The 16,680-nt window shown below is 44.4% G+C and overlaps 3 protein-coding genes across 4 annotated transcripts; 2 read left to right on the top strand and 1 right to left on the bottom strand.

Annotated features, from left to right (window-relative positions):
• LOC8062871 lies at nucleotides 642-1,908 on the top strand. Its single transcript, XM_002464977.2, has one exon. It carries the CDS (start codon nucleotides 759-761, stop codon nucleotides 1,530-1,532), a length of 774 nt encoding a protein of 257 aa, XP_002465022.1. The 5' UTR covers nucleotides 642-758; the 3' UTR covers nucleotides 1,533-1,908.
• LOC8062874 (uncharacterized GPI-anchored protein At1g61900) lies at nucleotides 10,209-13,838 on the top strand. Of its 2 annotated transcripts, none has more exons than XM_002464980.2 (8): nucleotides 10,209-10,597; nucleotides 10,893-11,031; nucleotides 11,650-12,489; nucleotides 12,591-12,836; nucleotides 12,935-12,949; nucleotides 13,044-13,184; nucleotides 13,329-13,376; nucleotides 13,466-13,838. In XM_002464980.2, the coding sequence occupies exons 2-8, from the start codon at nucleotides 10,998-11,000 to the stop codon at nucleotides 13,531-13,533; spliced, it is 1,392 nt and encodes a 463-aa protein (XP_002465025.1). In that variant the 5' UTR covers nucleotides 10,209-10,597; nucleotides 10,893-10,997; the 3' UTR covers nucleotides 13,534-13,838. The 2 variants fall into 2 exon arrangements, with proteins under 2 accessions (XP_002465025.1, XP_021304848.1); XM_021449173.1 differs by having other exon boundaries at nucleotides 10,898-11,031.
• Nucleotides 14,081-16,424, bottom strand: LOC8062875 (deSI-like protein sdu1). The gene is made up of 4 exons (XM_002467545.2): nucleotides 16,014-16,424; nucleotides 15,606-15,867; nucleotides 14,756-14,823; nucleotides 14,081-14,540 (listed from the first exon to the last, which is right to left on the bottom strand). The coding sequence occupies exons 1-4, from the start codon at nucleotides 16,146-16,148 to the stop codon at nucleotides 14,268-14,270; spliced, it is 738 nt and encodes a 245-aa protein (XP_002467590.1). The 5' UTR covers nucleotides 16,149-16,424; the 3' UTR covers nucleotides 14,081-14,267.

Here is a 16,680-nt window from a genome sequence, read left to right on the forward strand (position 1 = left end):
CATGCATGGGTTGGATTGGATGCTGCCTGCTGAAATGCTGCCCCGGTCTTTTGTCAGGATTATCTCACCCACCCGACTAATCCCCGTATTATTGCTGCCAACATTGATGACCTTTGTCTCTGACGGGTTTGGAAGAGCACTGCTTATTGCTACTAGTGTAGTACACACTTTTGTCATTTGTCTGGCGCTCTGGTCCCAGCTCCAGCACGACACAACACAACATACCAACCATGCATGTCTCGGGTATATTCATTCATCTTTCACCAGCAGCAACTTTTACGGGAGCCCAGTTCTTGTTTTGCACCAGATTTAGCACGTCAAGCTTCAGTCTGAAGTCTGAACTGAGTGCATCTCCACATGTCATCGGCCTGGCATCGAATGCACAAGTTTTGCCGAACTTTTACATGAAAAGTGAATGAAATCGTTCGAATGCTGAGGAAATCACATGGCCAGAATGTAGTACCTAGGGTCTGGGACCGTGAAAGCGCACTGTTTGGAAGAGCAAGGGGGCGCGGGAGACAGCATGGACAAGGCACCAAACGCCTTGTCCCCGCCAGACGTCTACTTGTTTGTTCTCACTCACCAGCTCGCGTCGCGCCCCCCCACACCACAGACCACACCCATCGGCGACCCGCCTGCCTGCCGCCCTGCCCCTATATCATCCTCGTCGCCCCACTCACTCCCTCGCTCGCCGCTAGCCTCGTCTCGGCTCACACACACCTAGCTTCTCTGTGCGCTTGCTCTTTCTCTCTATCTCCATGGAGGCCTCGTCGCCGTCTCGCAGCGACAGCTTCTCCCGTGGCGGCGGATGGCCCAGGTGGAAGCCGCGGTCGTCCTTCGAGCGCCTGGACGTCGTCGTCGATGCCGCCGCCACCCTCGGCGAGTCTTTCAGCGGCTCCACGGCGTCCTTCATTGACATGGACCCCGAGGAGCTGTTGTTCTCGATGCGGTGGACGACGTCGGAGGAAGACGGATTCCACTTCGGCCTGCCGCCGCGCGCGTGCTCCCCGCTGCTGGCCAGCAGCGCCGGCCTCGCGGTCTTCTCCGACGACAGCCTCCTTCACCTTCCCTGCGAGGGCGGCGTCCGTGACGTTATTGGCGGATCGTCGTACGCCGACGCCGCGTCGTCGGGGTGCTCGTCGCCGGCGGCGTTCCACACGGCGCACAGCACGCCGGCGTCCGTGATCATCTCCGCCTCGCGGTCGCGGCGCCCAGGCGCAGGCGCAGGCGGCGCCAGCAAGCCGCTGCTGGCGACGCGGAGGATTCTGCTCAGGTACCTGCGCTTCCTCGTGCCACTGTGCCGCAAGGCCAGGGCGCTGCGGCGGCTGCCAGTGCCAGTGCCAGGGCGGGTGTTCTCCGCGCCACGGTCCTCCAGGGCGCTGGCCACGACGCCAGCGCGCCGATCGACGTCGTCCAGCGCTTCCTCGTCTGGCGCCGCGGAGTACTGGTGCCACGGCAACGCCGACGTCGACGTGCGCGACGCCATCCTCCACTGCAAGAAGTCGTTGCTGACCGCTCGCACCGAATGCTGAACAACGCTAAGGGCCGGGACATGCAAGAATGGCCTCTTGCAAGAACACTTTTGGTGAAGCGACATGATTCAAGAGGAAGATGAATATAATAATACTTCGTTAGTCTTTTTTTTCACGTAATTTTGATTTCGCATGTGTGTACATGCAGTACAGTGGTGAGGAATTGTGCCCATGGGAATTTGATCTTGTGAGGCGATTTAGTTTACTGTCTTTGTACAGTAGAGGTACGGCTTTCTCTGTGCTCTGTGCCTCTGTCTTCGCCCTGGCTCTGTGTAACTATATGCATGCATCGGGCCAGGGCAAAGAGCTGGAACGATGCATTAACAGCACAAATTCGACTATTATCTGTTAAACATCTCATTTCTTGTAACAAACCAAACCCATGTGTTTTTCCCTGGCATGAAGCTGATGAATTTAATGTATGAAATTTGATATTAATGTTTGATAAACTTACAATAATATCAAAGTCTAATGTTCAAATTTAATGTTTTTTTGAAATTTAATGTTTGATAAATGTAATGGTTGAAATTTGAAATTCAAAGTTTGTTCTACTAAATTGATAACTTTAAATTTCAGAATTTGTAAACTTTTAAATTTTTGAATTGAAACTGTTTATGGTCCCAAATTCATATGAAAAAGTTATGAATTACTTTTTGATGTAACTATTTTGACGCATATGAGATTCGAAACCGACTCACAGACATCACTTTAGAAGCTCACACCGCCGGTTGAAAATAAAAGGATTTCGAATTTTAACAGTAACATCATGTTGGAGCCATTCCATTTGAATTGACACTTTCTCCATCATGTCTCATGGGAAGAGACATTGACAATAATTCACCTTGGACAATTTATGTCTATTTAAATCACACATAAAAAAATCTGGTCAAATTTTCATTGTTAATATGGACTCCTTTGTTGTAAGAGCAGCTAAGCCTTATTTGGCCACTATAGGAGCAACTGTTCATGGTCATTATGGAAAAAATCCTTTACAAAGGAGATAAGTTAGTTACATTTATATATGAAAAATTGAGATCTAGTGATATAACGCAAGGTCTTCCAAAAATAGAACAAATCTTCGAAGCACGTTCAATTGATTCACTGTCGCCGAATCTTGAAAGGAGAATTGAGGATTAGAATGAACATATACCAAGAATTCTTGGGGTTCCATGGGGATTCTTGATTGGAGCTGAGCTAATCATAGCCTAAAGTCGTATCTCTTTGGTTAATAAGATCCAAAAGGTTTATCAATCCCAAGGGATATTGATCCATAATAGACATATAGAGATTATTATACGCCAAGTAACATCAAAAGTAAGGGTTTCTGAAGATAGAATGTCTAATGTTTTTTTACCTAGGGAATTAATAGAACTATTGTAAGCGGAACGAGCAGGGCAGGCTATTGATGAATCGATCTATTATCGGGCAATCTTATTGCAAATAATAAGGGATTTTCCGAATACCCAAAGTTTCATATCTGAAACAAGTTTTCAAAAAACTGCTCGAGTTTTAGCAAAAGCTGCCCTACAAGGTTGTATTGATTGGTTGAAAGGCCTGAAAGAAAGCATAGTTCTAGGGGATTATACCTGTTGGTACCGGATTCCAAAAATTTGTGCATCGTTCCCCACAAGACAAGAACCTTTATTTCAAAATTCAAAAAAAATCTATTCGCGTCGGAAATAAGAGATATTTTGTTTCTCCATACAGAATTAGTTTCTTCTGATTTTGACGTAACAAACAATTTCTATGAAACATCAAAGATCTTGTTACCCCTATTTATACGATTTGAGTATACATAAAGCAATTTTTTACTTTAATTTAAACTAACTTTTGATCTTAGAATGCTAACAAGTCGGATTTTCGATTTTGTATTTGAATTTGAATTGTATTTTAATAAGTAAAAGAAGTCAGTTATTTTATTAAGGCTATGTTTATATCGTGTATCAATGGTCAATTATGAGTAAAAGGTTCCATCGGAACAATTATTATTTATTTCAAGCTATTTCGGCTCTTTCTTAATCTTCGAAAAGAAATTAATTTCGTAATGGTAAGATGAAAAAAGAAAAAAAGAAAAAGAAAGTGTGGAAAAATGACAAGAAGATATTGGAACATCAATTAGAAAGAAATGATAGAAGCGGGAGTTTATTTTGGTCATGGTATTAAGAAATAAAATCCCAAAATGGCCCTTTACATCTCGGCAAAGTGTAAAGGTACTCATATTGCAAATCTTGCTAGAACAACTCGTTTTTTATCAGAAGCTTGTGATTTAGTTTTTGATGCAGCAAGTCAAGGTAAAAGCTTCTTAATTGTTGGTACCAAAAAAAGAGCAACGAATTTAGTAGCATCAGCTGTAATAAGGTCTTGTTATCATTATGCTAATAAAAAGTGGTTCAGCGGTATGTTAACGAATTGGTCGATTACCAAAACTAGACTTTCTCAATTTAGAGACTTAAGAGCAGAAGAAAAAATGGGAAAATTCCACCATCTTCCAAAAAGAGATTCGGCAATCTTAAAGAAAATTATCTAACTTGCAAAGATATCTCGGCGGGATCAAATATATGACAAGGTTGCCTGACATTGTGATCGTCCTTGATCAGCAAAGGGAGTATATAGCTCTTCGGAAATGTGCCATTTTGGGGATTCTTACTATTTCTTTAGTCGATACAAATTGTGATCCAGATCTTGCGAATATGTCGATTCCTGCCAATGATGACACTATGACTTCAATTCGATTAATTCTTAACAAATTAGTATTTACAATTTCTGAGGGTCGTTCTCGCTATATAAGAAATCGTTAATTAAGAAGAATAGTTAATTCTTTAGCAACTTCGTAGATTTATAGGATTAATTACTACTCCCTCCGTTCCAAATTATAAGTCATTCCAAGAATCTTGGAGGGTCAAAGCATTTTCAAGTTTGACCAAAAATATAGAGAGAAATATAAAGATTTATGTCATAAAATTGGTACACTGTGAAAATATAATTAACAAAGAATCTAATGATACTTGGTTGGTACCAAAAATGTTATTATTTTGCTATATAAATTTGGTCAAAGTTGAAAAACTTTGACTCTCCAAGATTCTTGGAATGACTTATAATTTGGGACGGAGGGAGTATTATTTTTTGTAACACCGTCGGTCAAGTTTAGGGACCAGCGGTAAGTTTTACTCGTGTAAAAATGATGTTTGAAAATCAAGAACCGCCTACATGAAACCCAAGATTATCCTACCAAAGGAAAAGATATTTTTCTAACTCCCCCGACATTTTCTATCGAACTTTTCAACGTTCAAGAGGAACGTCGAGTGTTCAAAGACAATTGGCACCATTGCTTCACTTGGCAACCTTCTTCTTGATGATGATGCCACCTAGCTAAAACCTAGGAGCACATGCTTAGCTGCTAGAGCTGCAGATTTTCTCACCCAACGCTCATCAGCTCAAGAAAATCTATCTTACCCTGCAAATCTACCTACAGCCTACTCCAGGGACCAGGATACGAGTTTACTCTTGGGCTTGTTTAGTTCATCCCAAAATCCAAATTTTTTTCAAGATTTTCCGTCACATCGGATCTTGCGGCACATGTATGAAGCATTAAATTTAGATAAAAAAATACCTAATTCACAGTTTGTCTGTAATTTATGAGACGAATCTTTTGAATCTAGAATTTTACTAAATACAAACGAAAATGCTACTGGATCAAAATTCAAAAACTTTTTAGACCTAAACGAGACCTGGAGCTTAGCAAACATAGGATGTGATACGACGGTGTCCTGACGATAACGTGGGAGGACTTTGTGAACAGTGTGGCGATGCTGATCTATCCGTACGCTGCTGGGCGCACTGATTGATGCCTTGGCGCGCGACTGCATGGAGCGACGACGGCCGGTCACTCACCTATCACCGGTTCGCCGCTCACTGGCTGGCCGCACGGCTGCGCGCGCGGAAATCATTGTGCCGGTCGTCGGAGCAGTGGGGCACGCATGGACGACCCTGCTGCGTTACGTGTCAATCTGCACCAGCGCCTGCTGCCGCGCGCGAAGCACCAAGACGTTCTGTACATACTACCACGCTGGACACCTCCGGCTCCGGTCCTGTCGTGCACACACACTGCTGCTGCACCTGCACAGCACAACGGTTGTCGTCGCATGTATGTACATGTATGCTCTGATGTGCAGTGAAAACGCATTATGTCCGGAAGGCAATTCAGCATGAGAGGACGTGCAGACGGACGGGGCCAGTCGTTCACTGATACGGTCGTCTGCTCGCCACGTTTAAATCTTCAAGAAGACGCGTCCGCCAGGCGCCAGCCGGCCGATGCGACGACGAGTCGCCGGCGGCCGGCCGATGCATGGGAGCTTGGGTTGTTGTATCGATCGCCCCCGCCGCCCGGCTCCCGACCGGCGCGGCGATCGTTCTCGATCGTAGATGAGATGAGATGGCGCCATGCGTATCGTATCGGCATCGGCACACGTACGGTGTACGACGTACCTTATCATCTGAACGTTCGAGGTCGGCCGTGCTTTCTCTGTGTGGGGTGTGGAGTGGAGTGTCCGGATCGTGTCGTCGCGAGCGGCCAAAAGATGCGGACAAAGGACAGGGATGGCACGGCGCGGGTGGGCATGGCCGAGCTGGGTCCGGCGTGTATGGTCGTTGGGGCGGCGGTCGTTGGCCCCGGGTCTCCGCCTCTCCGGGATGGATGGATGGCGACGGGTGAGCAGAGGGCTCCTCCGGTGCATGGAGCCATGCGCGTGAGGGGAAAGCGTCGTTGCCTCGGGGCACCGCGCCGAGCCTAGCTTTCCCACTCCACTGGCCATGCGCGTGAACTACTTGTGCTGCTGGGCTGGAGTTGGCGCGGGCCACGGCCTGCAGCTGCAGGGAGGTCCGCCATCGAGGCAGCGTGGACGTGCTCTGCTTTCGACGGGAACAGGCTTCTCTGGTGATACCGACGGGCTAGACCTTTGTATTTTTCAGGACTTTTCTATATAAAAAAAAAAGAGCTTTGTTACGGTGCTTGGGAGGAACCGTGAAAAATATTTACCGCACCTACTAATTACGAAAATTACTTGATTGTACTTAAGGGTAATTTAGTCCTTCTCTTCCCGCCACCTCTTCGACCGTCCAGCACCAGCAGCGCTGCAGAAAGACATATATTTCTTTCTTCTCCTCTCAGAAAGACATGAGTTGGAATGAAACTGAAAAAAGTAGCTTATTGCAACTCTCTCCCATTTCTCTCTTTCATCTATGCATAAAGTAGTTGGTGAAGCTATTTTACTAAACACATTTTTCAAAATAGCTTACCTTCACCTATAAAGTTGTTCATGAAGCTATTTTTTAAAAAAACAACTTCACTGATGAAGTTGAGCTGTATCAAACAAGCCCCAAGTGTTGTGACTGATTCGTCCATTTTTGAAGATTCCGTTGCTTCTCATCTTCTAGATTCCCTAGCTTGCTATGAGCATGGTTTCCATGAAGAACGGTGTCATGTCAGAAAGTACTATTCATTAATTTATTATAAAAGAAAAAAATATTGCTGAATGACAGATAGATTCGGCTGATAAGTTCAAACAAACAGATTTTCATCCATTTTTTCTAAGATCCTATTGTTTCTCATCTTCCCGATATTCGAGCTTGAAGTGAGCACAATTTCCCCGAAGAATGGTAGGTTGTGGTGGCTCCTGGTAAAAGATATTCAGGGCATTAGGCTCGGTGAATCATCCTAGTGGACATTTTAATTCTTTACTTGCATCAGACTATCTCCAACAACTATGATCCAAAATACAAGATTCATTCGTCCTTTAGGTAGCGTTGCTGACAAAAGGTTTCGTACCTGTTTTTAGTATTCTCCAACAACAACACCTAAAAGACAACACCGTCTGCAAATGAGTCTTGAGGAGAGAGGATACCCAAATTTAGGTTATAGCTCTCCTAACAACCAAAATAGGTTTTCTATGTATTCTGTTGGAGGCTATAAGTATTGTGTTGGAGATTTATTTTGGTTTTGGGTTCTGCAATGAGTCTCGTTTTGGAGACAGCCTCAGCGAGCAAACGAGCATAAGAACAAAAGTTGATCAGATGCCTACAGGATGAAAACATATTAAAAATTCCATCAAGACAAAATACTAGGGCAAGTGATTAGTACTACGAACAATACTAGTAGCCACTACAAACATAACCTATCTCACTTTAATGCAAGCTCTCCTATATAATTCTCGTAGCAAATTTATTTGTTCCAACTAAACCACACAAGCTGCTCGAAGCTAGGAGTACTACTAACCGAGCTACACGAGTAAGCAACTAAGCAAACTACTTCTACTTGGCTAGACAGCTACAACTACACAAACTACTACACAAGCACAAGTAAGAAACTAAATACAAGTGTAGTAACGGAGCAAACCAACGAAGGCGAGTGACGTAAGATTTTTATCCCAAGGTCCAGTTGCTTGTCAGCAACTTAATCCTAGCATTGAGGCAGATCCTATTAGATTTTAGATCACTACTTCACCAGCCTCATAAGCACACAAACTTAGCCCCTACAACATGGGAACTAGTGCGGAAGTCGGTGGATCACCAAGGACCTTTCTAAGCCTCTTCATTCCAATAGAATTACTCTTTGCGAAACTCTTGCAGGGATGAGCACAAAACCCCACCGGTCGGAGCCCTCGCACAATCACCAAGCAGTGCTCATGATCCACCACAACACCAAGCCATCTAAGTGGCAGTAACTAGCAAGAGTAACAAGAACTTCACTGCCAATATGATTCCCAAGTGGCATTAGGTGCAAACTCTCATTGCAAAAACACTAGAATCCTCCCCAATCTCACACAAATGCAATCTCTAGCAAAGCAAGTGAGTGGAGTGTGTTTCTCAAGCTCTAGGTACCCAAGAATATCAACCAAGGATGCCAAAAGAACTCACAAGGCCAGCCACCTATATATTTATAGCCTCAACCACTCAACTAACCACTGGGAGCAAAGGACAGGGTCATCAAAAACTTCAGTGACCATCGAAAAAATGTTAGAGATCCAGTGATCATATTTTGATCTCAAGCATAGTGTTCATCAGGTTCTCTTGGTGCCTATAGATGGGCCACTATTCGAGAATATGGTAGCCCCCACTAAGCTCTAACCGCTATGTAGACGACTATTAGAAAGCAATGGTCAAACCCTCCTTCCAATGGTTCTTTTGTGGCCCTCACGAAAATATTTTGGTACATCCAGAACCTTTCTAGAAACTTACATCAATAGCTCTAGGGGGTCACTAGAAAAGTTTGGTGTCTCAGACCGGAACAAGTGTCAACCATTTTGAATTTTTGTGTGTTGCATAAAAATATGCCAGGGTCACTTTTTCTAGTGCCTAGCACAAGGGTACCACTAGAAATTAGGTGGTCCGCAATTAACACAGCATAGCACGGGCTTTTCTCTGGTGCTGCCCTTTATGGGAGCACCGGAATTTTGGTGCCCACAACATAGTACACTCAACACAGCACATGCACTGACCTTGTTCTTTGGTGAAGCCCAGCTAGGGCACTAAAAAATTCCAGTGAGAGTAAAATCCTATCATGATAGCTTTTCTTAAATGCTTTTCAAAACTGCTAACCTCATATGTGTTCTAACAAGAACACCGTCACCTTAGGCACTGAGTGAGCTTTTCAAAAACATTTTTCAAAGTATTCCCACTTTGCTCCCTCACAACAGCGCTAGGCCTAATGCACATGCATTGTTAACTCTCACCTAATGACACTTAGACCACTGTAAAAACAATAAAGCTCTCTCTTAATACTCGTCCTAACCGTACACTCTATTTTTATCGTGGTCGTTGAAAGCAAAACCCATATGAATATACATTTTTCTTCGGGCTTGCTTTCCATCTTGGCTCCATGGTTGAGCACTTGCTTAATGGTCATGATTATCATCTCCACCATCTGGGCTCAAATCCAGTATGTGGACCCTACCTTAATCAAACTTGTTGAAAGCATTAGTCTACTAGTTGTCCCTCAATTTCTAAAAACCAAACTAGGGCTTTTATCAATGTCCTCTTCCTCATTATTTGGACACATGACATAGTTCTCATCTTTCACAACGAGAAGATATTGTCTCCTGACCAACCATGCAAAGAATTTGATTCAATTTGCGCACCTTGATTTCCAAATCCGGAAAAAAGATCGGAGGTGTGTCCATGTTTTAAAAAGATAGTGTGTATATTTTGCTGGACGTATAAGTGGCATTACCCAAATAAAACTCCATTTGTCATTGATGCTCTAGTCGTAAGGCACGACTAAAAAAAGAGTAGGTAGGCAACACAATTTAGGCTTTGTTTAGATCTAAAAAGTTTTTGGATTTTGACACTGTAACACTTTTATTTTTATTTGACAAACATTATCCAATTATGAAGTAACTAGGCTTAAAAGATTCGTCTCGCAATTTACAGACAAACTGTGCAATTAGTTTTTGTTTTTATATATATTTAATGTCATATGCATATGCCGCAAGATTCGATGTGACGGAGAATCTTAAAATGTTTTTAATTTTTGGGTAAACTAAACAAGGCCTTAGTGAAAGCCTCATGGAATATCCATATATTTGCTAAGAGACATAAATATATGTATACAGCATATGTAGTTTGTGCAAATATGTCCATGAGCACAGTAGAAAGCAGCAGTAGCAGCCTATGAAGGGAGAGACAGAAACCCCATTAGCCCATCACGACACCACGCTCGCGTCGCTCTCTAGGCTGTACTCGCTCGCATTGGCTGCCGCAGAAGGAGGACGGAAGCGGCGGCGGCGGCGCCGCGGCGGCCAGCGGCGCAGCGACACGTAGCCTCCCCATCGGTCCTCCCCGGTTCTCCCCCTCGCCCCCTTGGGCCAGCGCCCCTGCACGGCCGCGCGACCTGCGCCCAGCCGGCCAGCCCTAGCGGCCGACGCCGGGAGGCAGCGGCGACGCCGCGACGCTGGGGTTTTCTTTAGGCTGCAGCAGAGCAGCAGCACCCGCCGGCGGTCCGGCCCTTCCCCTAGGCCCCCCTCCGGCCCTCCCAGTCTCAGCTCGAGCTCCGACTTGAAGGTCGAAGAAAGGTGAGCACAGTCAGATCCACTGAGTAAGAATTGGAGTTTTCGTTTTATATTTTTTTATTGGATTCTTGTAACATAGATGAAGAAGAAGGGTTTTAGCATAGTTGCTTATTACTATTGCACATTTGCATCGATTTTGTTTTAGTATATGGGATACCCAGCTATGAAATCCTGGCTCCACCACTGAGTTAGGTTCACAAAAATGTTGTTATTAGCCATACTGGCTTGAGATCCTTTTCCCACCTTGTGCATTACCATCCAGTTTACTTATATCTAGGTTATTTTTATCCCCTTCAAGTGCAGTGTTCTCTCTTGTGATCCCCTGAGTGGACCTTTGATTGAAGTGAACTGAGGACTTTACACATTGGCTCATGCATGCACATACATCTTCAGGCTAAAGGAAATGGAGAGTTCCAGTTCTGGTTCTTGTGGCCAGGGTGAGTAGTTTTTCCCCATTATGTTGTTTGGAGTTGTTTACTCACAATGATTACAGGAATCAAATTTGTGAGGTTCAAGTAAGTTTAATTGTGTTAACAATACAATGTAGATTTCTGCTTGAAAGTTTGATGCTATCTCCAGTGATTCTTGTTGAATGCTAGACATGTGATTTAATTGTAACCTTGCCATTAGCTGTATGTTGTTCTAGAGTCATGTACTAACATTAATTTGGAATTCATTTATGTTCCGCTAATAATTGGGGTTGATTTTCACAATGATATAGTTAAACAAAGTCTTTGGTTTCATGCTACAATGGGAAATGGTTCAACATGGATATACATTTAGGAGGACAAGCTGGTTTGGCAACTTAACACACAATATATAGTGATATTCCTTGCAACTTATCTAATATGATGAGTATGGCTGGGTTGCTAGTCATTCTAGGTAAATAACTCCTTTCTTATGAGGAAATAAGATGGAGTTTACTGTGGATTGTTATGGAAATACTATAGACATGCTACATATTTTGTTTTTTTTTAAGCGAAAGTGATGCAATTGAAGTGCATTCTATGTTTTTGTCTTTGATATGCTTTGCTGAATAGAACATCACATTGCAGGTACATTGTATCACTGGCTTGTGCTGTTTGCAGTTTGGCTTTGTGGCACCCAGCATGTTCTGTCTCAGAAAACAACACTTGAACCAAAAGATAAATTCCTTCTGTCTGATCCACCTATTGGCCTCTTTGATCCCATAGAGATTTCACCATCTGTTCTTCCACACAATCCTAACCCTGTTGAGCCACTGTCACCTATGTATCCAAATTACACATCCTATGATCCAGTCTTGACTGGAAAATGCCATGTAAATTTTTCTGCACTCTCTTATGTCATGGAGAAGACAGCATATGATTGCTCCATTCCTTTAGCACCACTAGTTGCTGATGTTATATGTTGCCCCCAAGTTAATAGCTTGATGAATATTTTCCAAGCTGCATATGGCAGTGGAAACAATACCCTAGTTCTCAACCAGGCTTCAGCAAATGCTTGTTTCTCTGACATTGTGAACATCCTTGCAAGCAAAGGGGCAAACACCAACATCCCTGAGTTATGTACTCTGAGGCCATCAAATCTTACTGATGCTTCTTGTCCTGTGAAGGATGTTAGCTCCTTTGAGAAAATAGTCAACACCAGTAAACTCCTAGATGCATGCAGCAGTGTTGACCCACTGAAAGAGTGTTGTAGGCCAGTTTGCCAACCTGCTATAGCAGAAGCAGCTATTCACATATCTTCAGGTGGAGCTAACACGTTTGGAAGTTCTAGCATGCCAGGGAGCGCTGTTGGGATTGATGTTGTTAGTGACTGTAAAGGGGTAGTTCACTCCTGGTTATCTATGAAGCTTTCATCAGAGGAAGCTAATAGTGCTTTCAGAGTATTATCTGGTTGTAAGGTGAACAAAGGTAAGTGATGTCATACTCTCTAGGTGGTCAATACTGTAAGTTTCATTGTTATCATGCACAAAACCAAGTGAATTGCCTGATTCTTATTCTAAATGTTGTAGTTTGTCCATTGGAGTTTGATGAACCTTCCTCAGTCGTTAAGGCATGTGGCAAGGCATCATCTTCAACGCCTTCATGCTGCGCAGCATTGCACTCTTACATCGGAACTAGGCAGAAACAGATATTTGTCACAAACCTGCAAGCAATTAATTGCGCAACAAAGTTTGGATCAATGCTACAGAAAGCTGGTGTGGTGGATGATATTTATGGGCTTTGTGACATTGACTTGAAAGATTTCAGCTTGCAAGGTATGCACTGAAGCCCTGTTTACTTATCTTCAATAATTCATCATCGAACCCTCTTATAACTCTGTTTTCCCCCCCTTGGCACCACTTAACCGAAGCAGCTTTTGGACAGCAAGGTCAGTGTCAATCAATCAACTTTGTTTGGTACTTTGATCCATGGACTTCCGTGACTTGATGGTTGATGCTAATTTCCAACCTTCACTATTGTAGGCTGTCTACTTCGGAGCTTACCTACAGATATTGTGTTTGACAACACTACTGGCATTAGCTTTACATGCGATTTGAGTGACAATATTGCAGCACCATGGCCCTCCTCATCTTCTGTCCAATCATTGTCACTTTGTGCTCCAGGTAAGGAGCATGTATTCTAATTTGGGCCACAAAAACAACACATTACTACACTTTCCGAAATCACAACATGATTCTCACTACTTTCTTTAACACGTTCAGTACTACTGTTTGTCTAATCACATTGGCATCCTCTTTTGGATCCAGAAATGTCGCTGCCTGCTTTGCCTGTCTCACCGAAATCAGAAAGCTCAGGTACTTAAGTTACAATTTGCTGCTGAGGTATCATCTACTGTTTTCCATTCTCAGCAAATTGAACTTGTATCCTTTTTCTTCACCTGTAGGGCCCTCCAGAACTGGGATTGGTGTTTTGTTGCCGCTTGTATTCCTCACGACGACCATCACTATCTGAGGAATACTTCATCTAGTGAGCCAGAAGCTTCTTTATCGCCTGTTGTATTTTTCCCTTCTGTGCAGGCCCGCATGTAAATTGTATGAATTACATTCTTGTAAATGAGCCTTCCCCTGTCTCTTTTTGGTCCAGTGGATAGATCCTATAACTGTTGTGTTAGAGTGGACTGTTGTACCATTTTGGAGTAAGCTAGGTCTGGAGCTTCACCAGAGATGAGCTCTATCCCTGAAGGCGTTCATGTATGTGTTGCTAACGATTTGTTAGCATCTGAGTAATGGAATCCACCCAGTTTCAAAAAAAAAAAAGTCCATCACCGAGGTTACGTTGGCCGCCAGATGTCTTGAAATGCCCTATCGAATTACCAGATACACTGTTAACGAATCACCACCAGAATGAGCAGCTGGATCTTGGTTGGGATCATCACCGCCACTTTCCCTGTTCTAGCCAGCACCCTCTTGCATGGCTGATATCACAGCAATAAAGCAGAGATCTCTTTGCCCAACGCTAAACAATACATAAAACCAGATCAGTAGCTCTCTTAACACCATGGCGTTCAACAATGCTGGGAAGAATAGATTCTTGGGCAAATGCCAAATCACAGTTTTTCAACAAATATCAGCAACTGTTACACTACAAGTTCAATTTAACAACAGGTTTCGAACAGATATTATCTAATGTTACACTTCAGATTGACAGATTCAATTCAACTGTTGATTGATCTGCTGGGAAAGCAGCTACAACTGTGTTGATTGTTCTGTTGAACTTTGCCGCCGCAGAGGAGTGCCATCGTCAGCATCCTGTGAATGTGAGGGAGCTGATTCACTCGATGAAGGCTTTGCACCAGCTGAGATGATGTTCTTGAACCAAGCCCCCTGGAAAGTAGGGCTGCCTCTGTTTTGGTTGTTACCCGGGGACTCGGGTGAGGCTTGATTTTTTGAAGCCAGGCCTGCCATAAATCTGTATGCTACTCTACTGGCATTCACAATTTCTGTTTTAGCCTGCCTGAACTGCAAAACATAAATTCACAAGGAAAACAATGAAGATAAAACAGAAAACCCTATGCATACAAGGGATGTTTGTATTGGCGGGAAAAAAAAGATCTAAAACATGAGTAACAGACTAGGGAAAATAATAAAAAAGCAAGGAGCAATCATAATTTCATGCTAGGATTAAATAAATTGGAGATAACACATTGTATCACAGCAACACATTCTGACATTACCTTAACTGCTGTGTTCTCAGCAACAACCACAGCAGTATCACCTGCGTTGGCAAAGCGATTAACCCAACCTGCAAGGTTAGACCGAATAAAAGAGTAAGTTCATGGCATTTCAAACCTAAGTAACACAATCATTCTAGGCTGCTAGTGCTAGCAACATAGACAAAAAAATTCAATGGATTCAACATTATGACCAGAAATGACTAGCAACGACTTGACCTACAGGAATCTTCAGCCTCTTCAAATTGTCACACAAGTTGGTGCATTAGGACATGAATCATGAAGCACACATAAAAGAGCCTTGTCTCAAATGGAAACTAAACGATTTTGCTAAGGTAATGAAATAATTAAGCTAATTACTGTTCTTGGGAGACATCCGTCACGCATATAAGTTCCAAGTCAGGCATCAAAAACCTCGTCAAGTGGCAACGCCAGTCACCCACACATGAGCTTGTGCTCAGGTCCACAGTGGCAAGGAAAACAATGAAACTGCCTCTAAGAGCCTGCTAAACGTCTGTGTTGTACATGGTCTTATGCTCCAAAGTTGAGTCCTACATTAACCATATCATCAAAGCTTCAAGTGTGACAGAACACCAGTTAAATTGCTCAATACTTCAGTGGTAGCAAACACATGCTTTATTTGCAATGCTCAGTTCACACATTTGCTCATTCTTTTCCTAGCAAGAATGTAAATCGCCATCTAATTGGAACTTGCAATCTTCCTACCAATTCGAGGACACAGTGTCCTTTTTTGAACTCGAGAAATGTAATAATGCCACTATGAGGTACACCTTGCACAGGTTGTCGCCATTCAGAAGAAGAAAACAATGGAATGCCCCCCCGTGGTCCTTACCTGGGAGCTTGGGGACGCCGAGCCTCTCGCAGAGCACGTCGCAGAAATGGTTACAATTCCTGGAGAGGAGGTCGTACGACTGCCCCTGCCACTCGCGGCCGAGCTCCCGCAGGATCCGGTTCACGGCGGCGATGCCGCACTCGGTCTCCCCGAGGACGATGCGCTCACGGTAGGTGTACATGGGGTTCTTCCCCACGGGGCAACTGAACACGCCGCTGCCGTTCTCGCAGAACCCGAACGACCACTCCTCCTCGCCATAGACCTGGCGTTGAGGGGTTCAAGAAAAAAAAATGGGCGTGAGATTTAGGGATCTGGAGAAGCTGCACGCAAGCGTCGCTCCCTGGGATCTGAGCGGGTGGCGAGGGAAGGGAAGGGAAGGGCGGGGGAGACGGGAGCTAGACCCACTACCTGGACGGCGCTGTGGAAGATGCCGCCGAGGCCGATGCGGTCCTTGAAGATGCGGTTGATCTGGAGGATGGTGTTGTTCGTCTTCTCGGAGTCGCTGTTGGTCACGTCGTACACGTGAAGCACCACCTCCTTCATTTCAGCACCCACGGCCCGGCCTCCGGCGGCTGCGGCGGCGGCGGTTGCGGCTGCGGCGGCGCCTATGGGGTTTGGGCGGGAACACGGAAAAGCAAGGGAGGGGATCGAAGCGTCGGCGGGTGGGTGGTGGTCGCTTGCAGTTGCAAGAGAGCCGAGAGGAGAGGAGAGGAGAGACAGACAGGAGACGGTGGTGCCGTGGTGGTGGTGGAGAGAGCCGGTCGGGTTGGTCTGCTCTTATCAACCCTTTTTTAGGCTTGATCTTGTTGGATTGGAGTCAATGACGACTGGGCCCGCCTGCACATATAAATATTAGTGTGTTGCTATAATCTTTTTCACATTTCCCAGTCGCCTGGTTTTTGGGGCACGCTCAGGAGATGGGGACTTCTTTCTCCCAACGTCTTCTCTCGGGCTTAGAGTAGTGGTAGCGATTTTGCTAAGATCTTCACACCTTAGAGAAAGGAGGGGACTGGAGAAGGCAGGTCGAACAAGAGGTGGGAACGAGCAAAAGGTCAATGTTAGGGTTCTAGTGGTA

Source organism: Sorghum bicolor, chromosome 1, assembly GCF_000003195.3.
Source record: "Sorghum bicolor cultivar BTx623 chromosome 1, Sorghum_bicolor_NCBIv3, whole genome shotgun sequence".
Lineage (NCBI taxonomy): Eukaryota > Viridiplantae > Streptophyta > Magnoliopsida > Poales > Poaceae > Sorghum > Sorghum bicolor.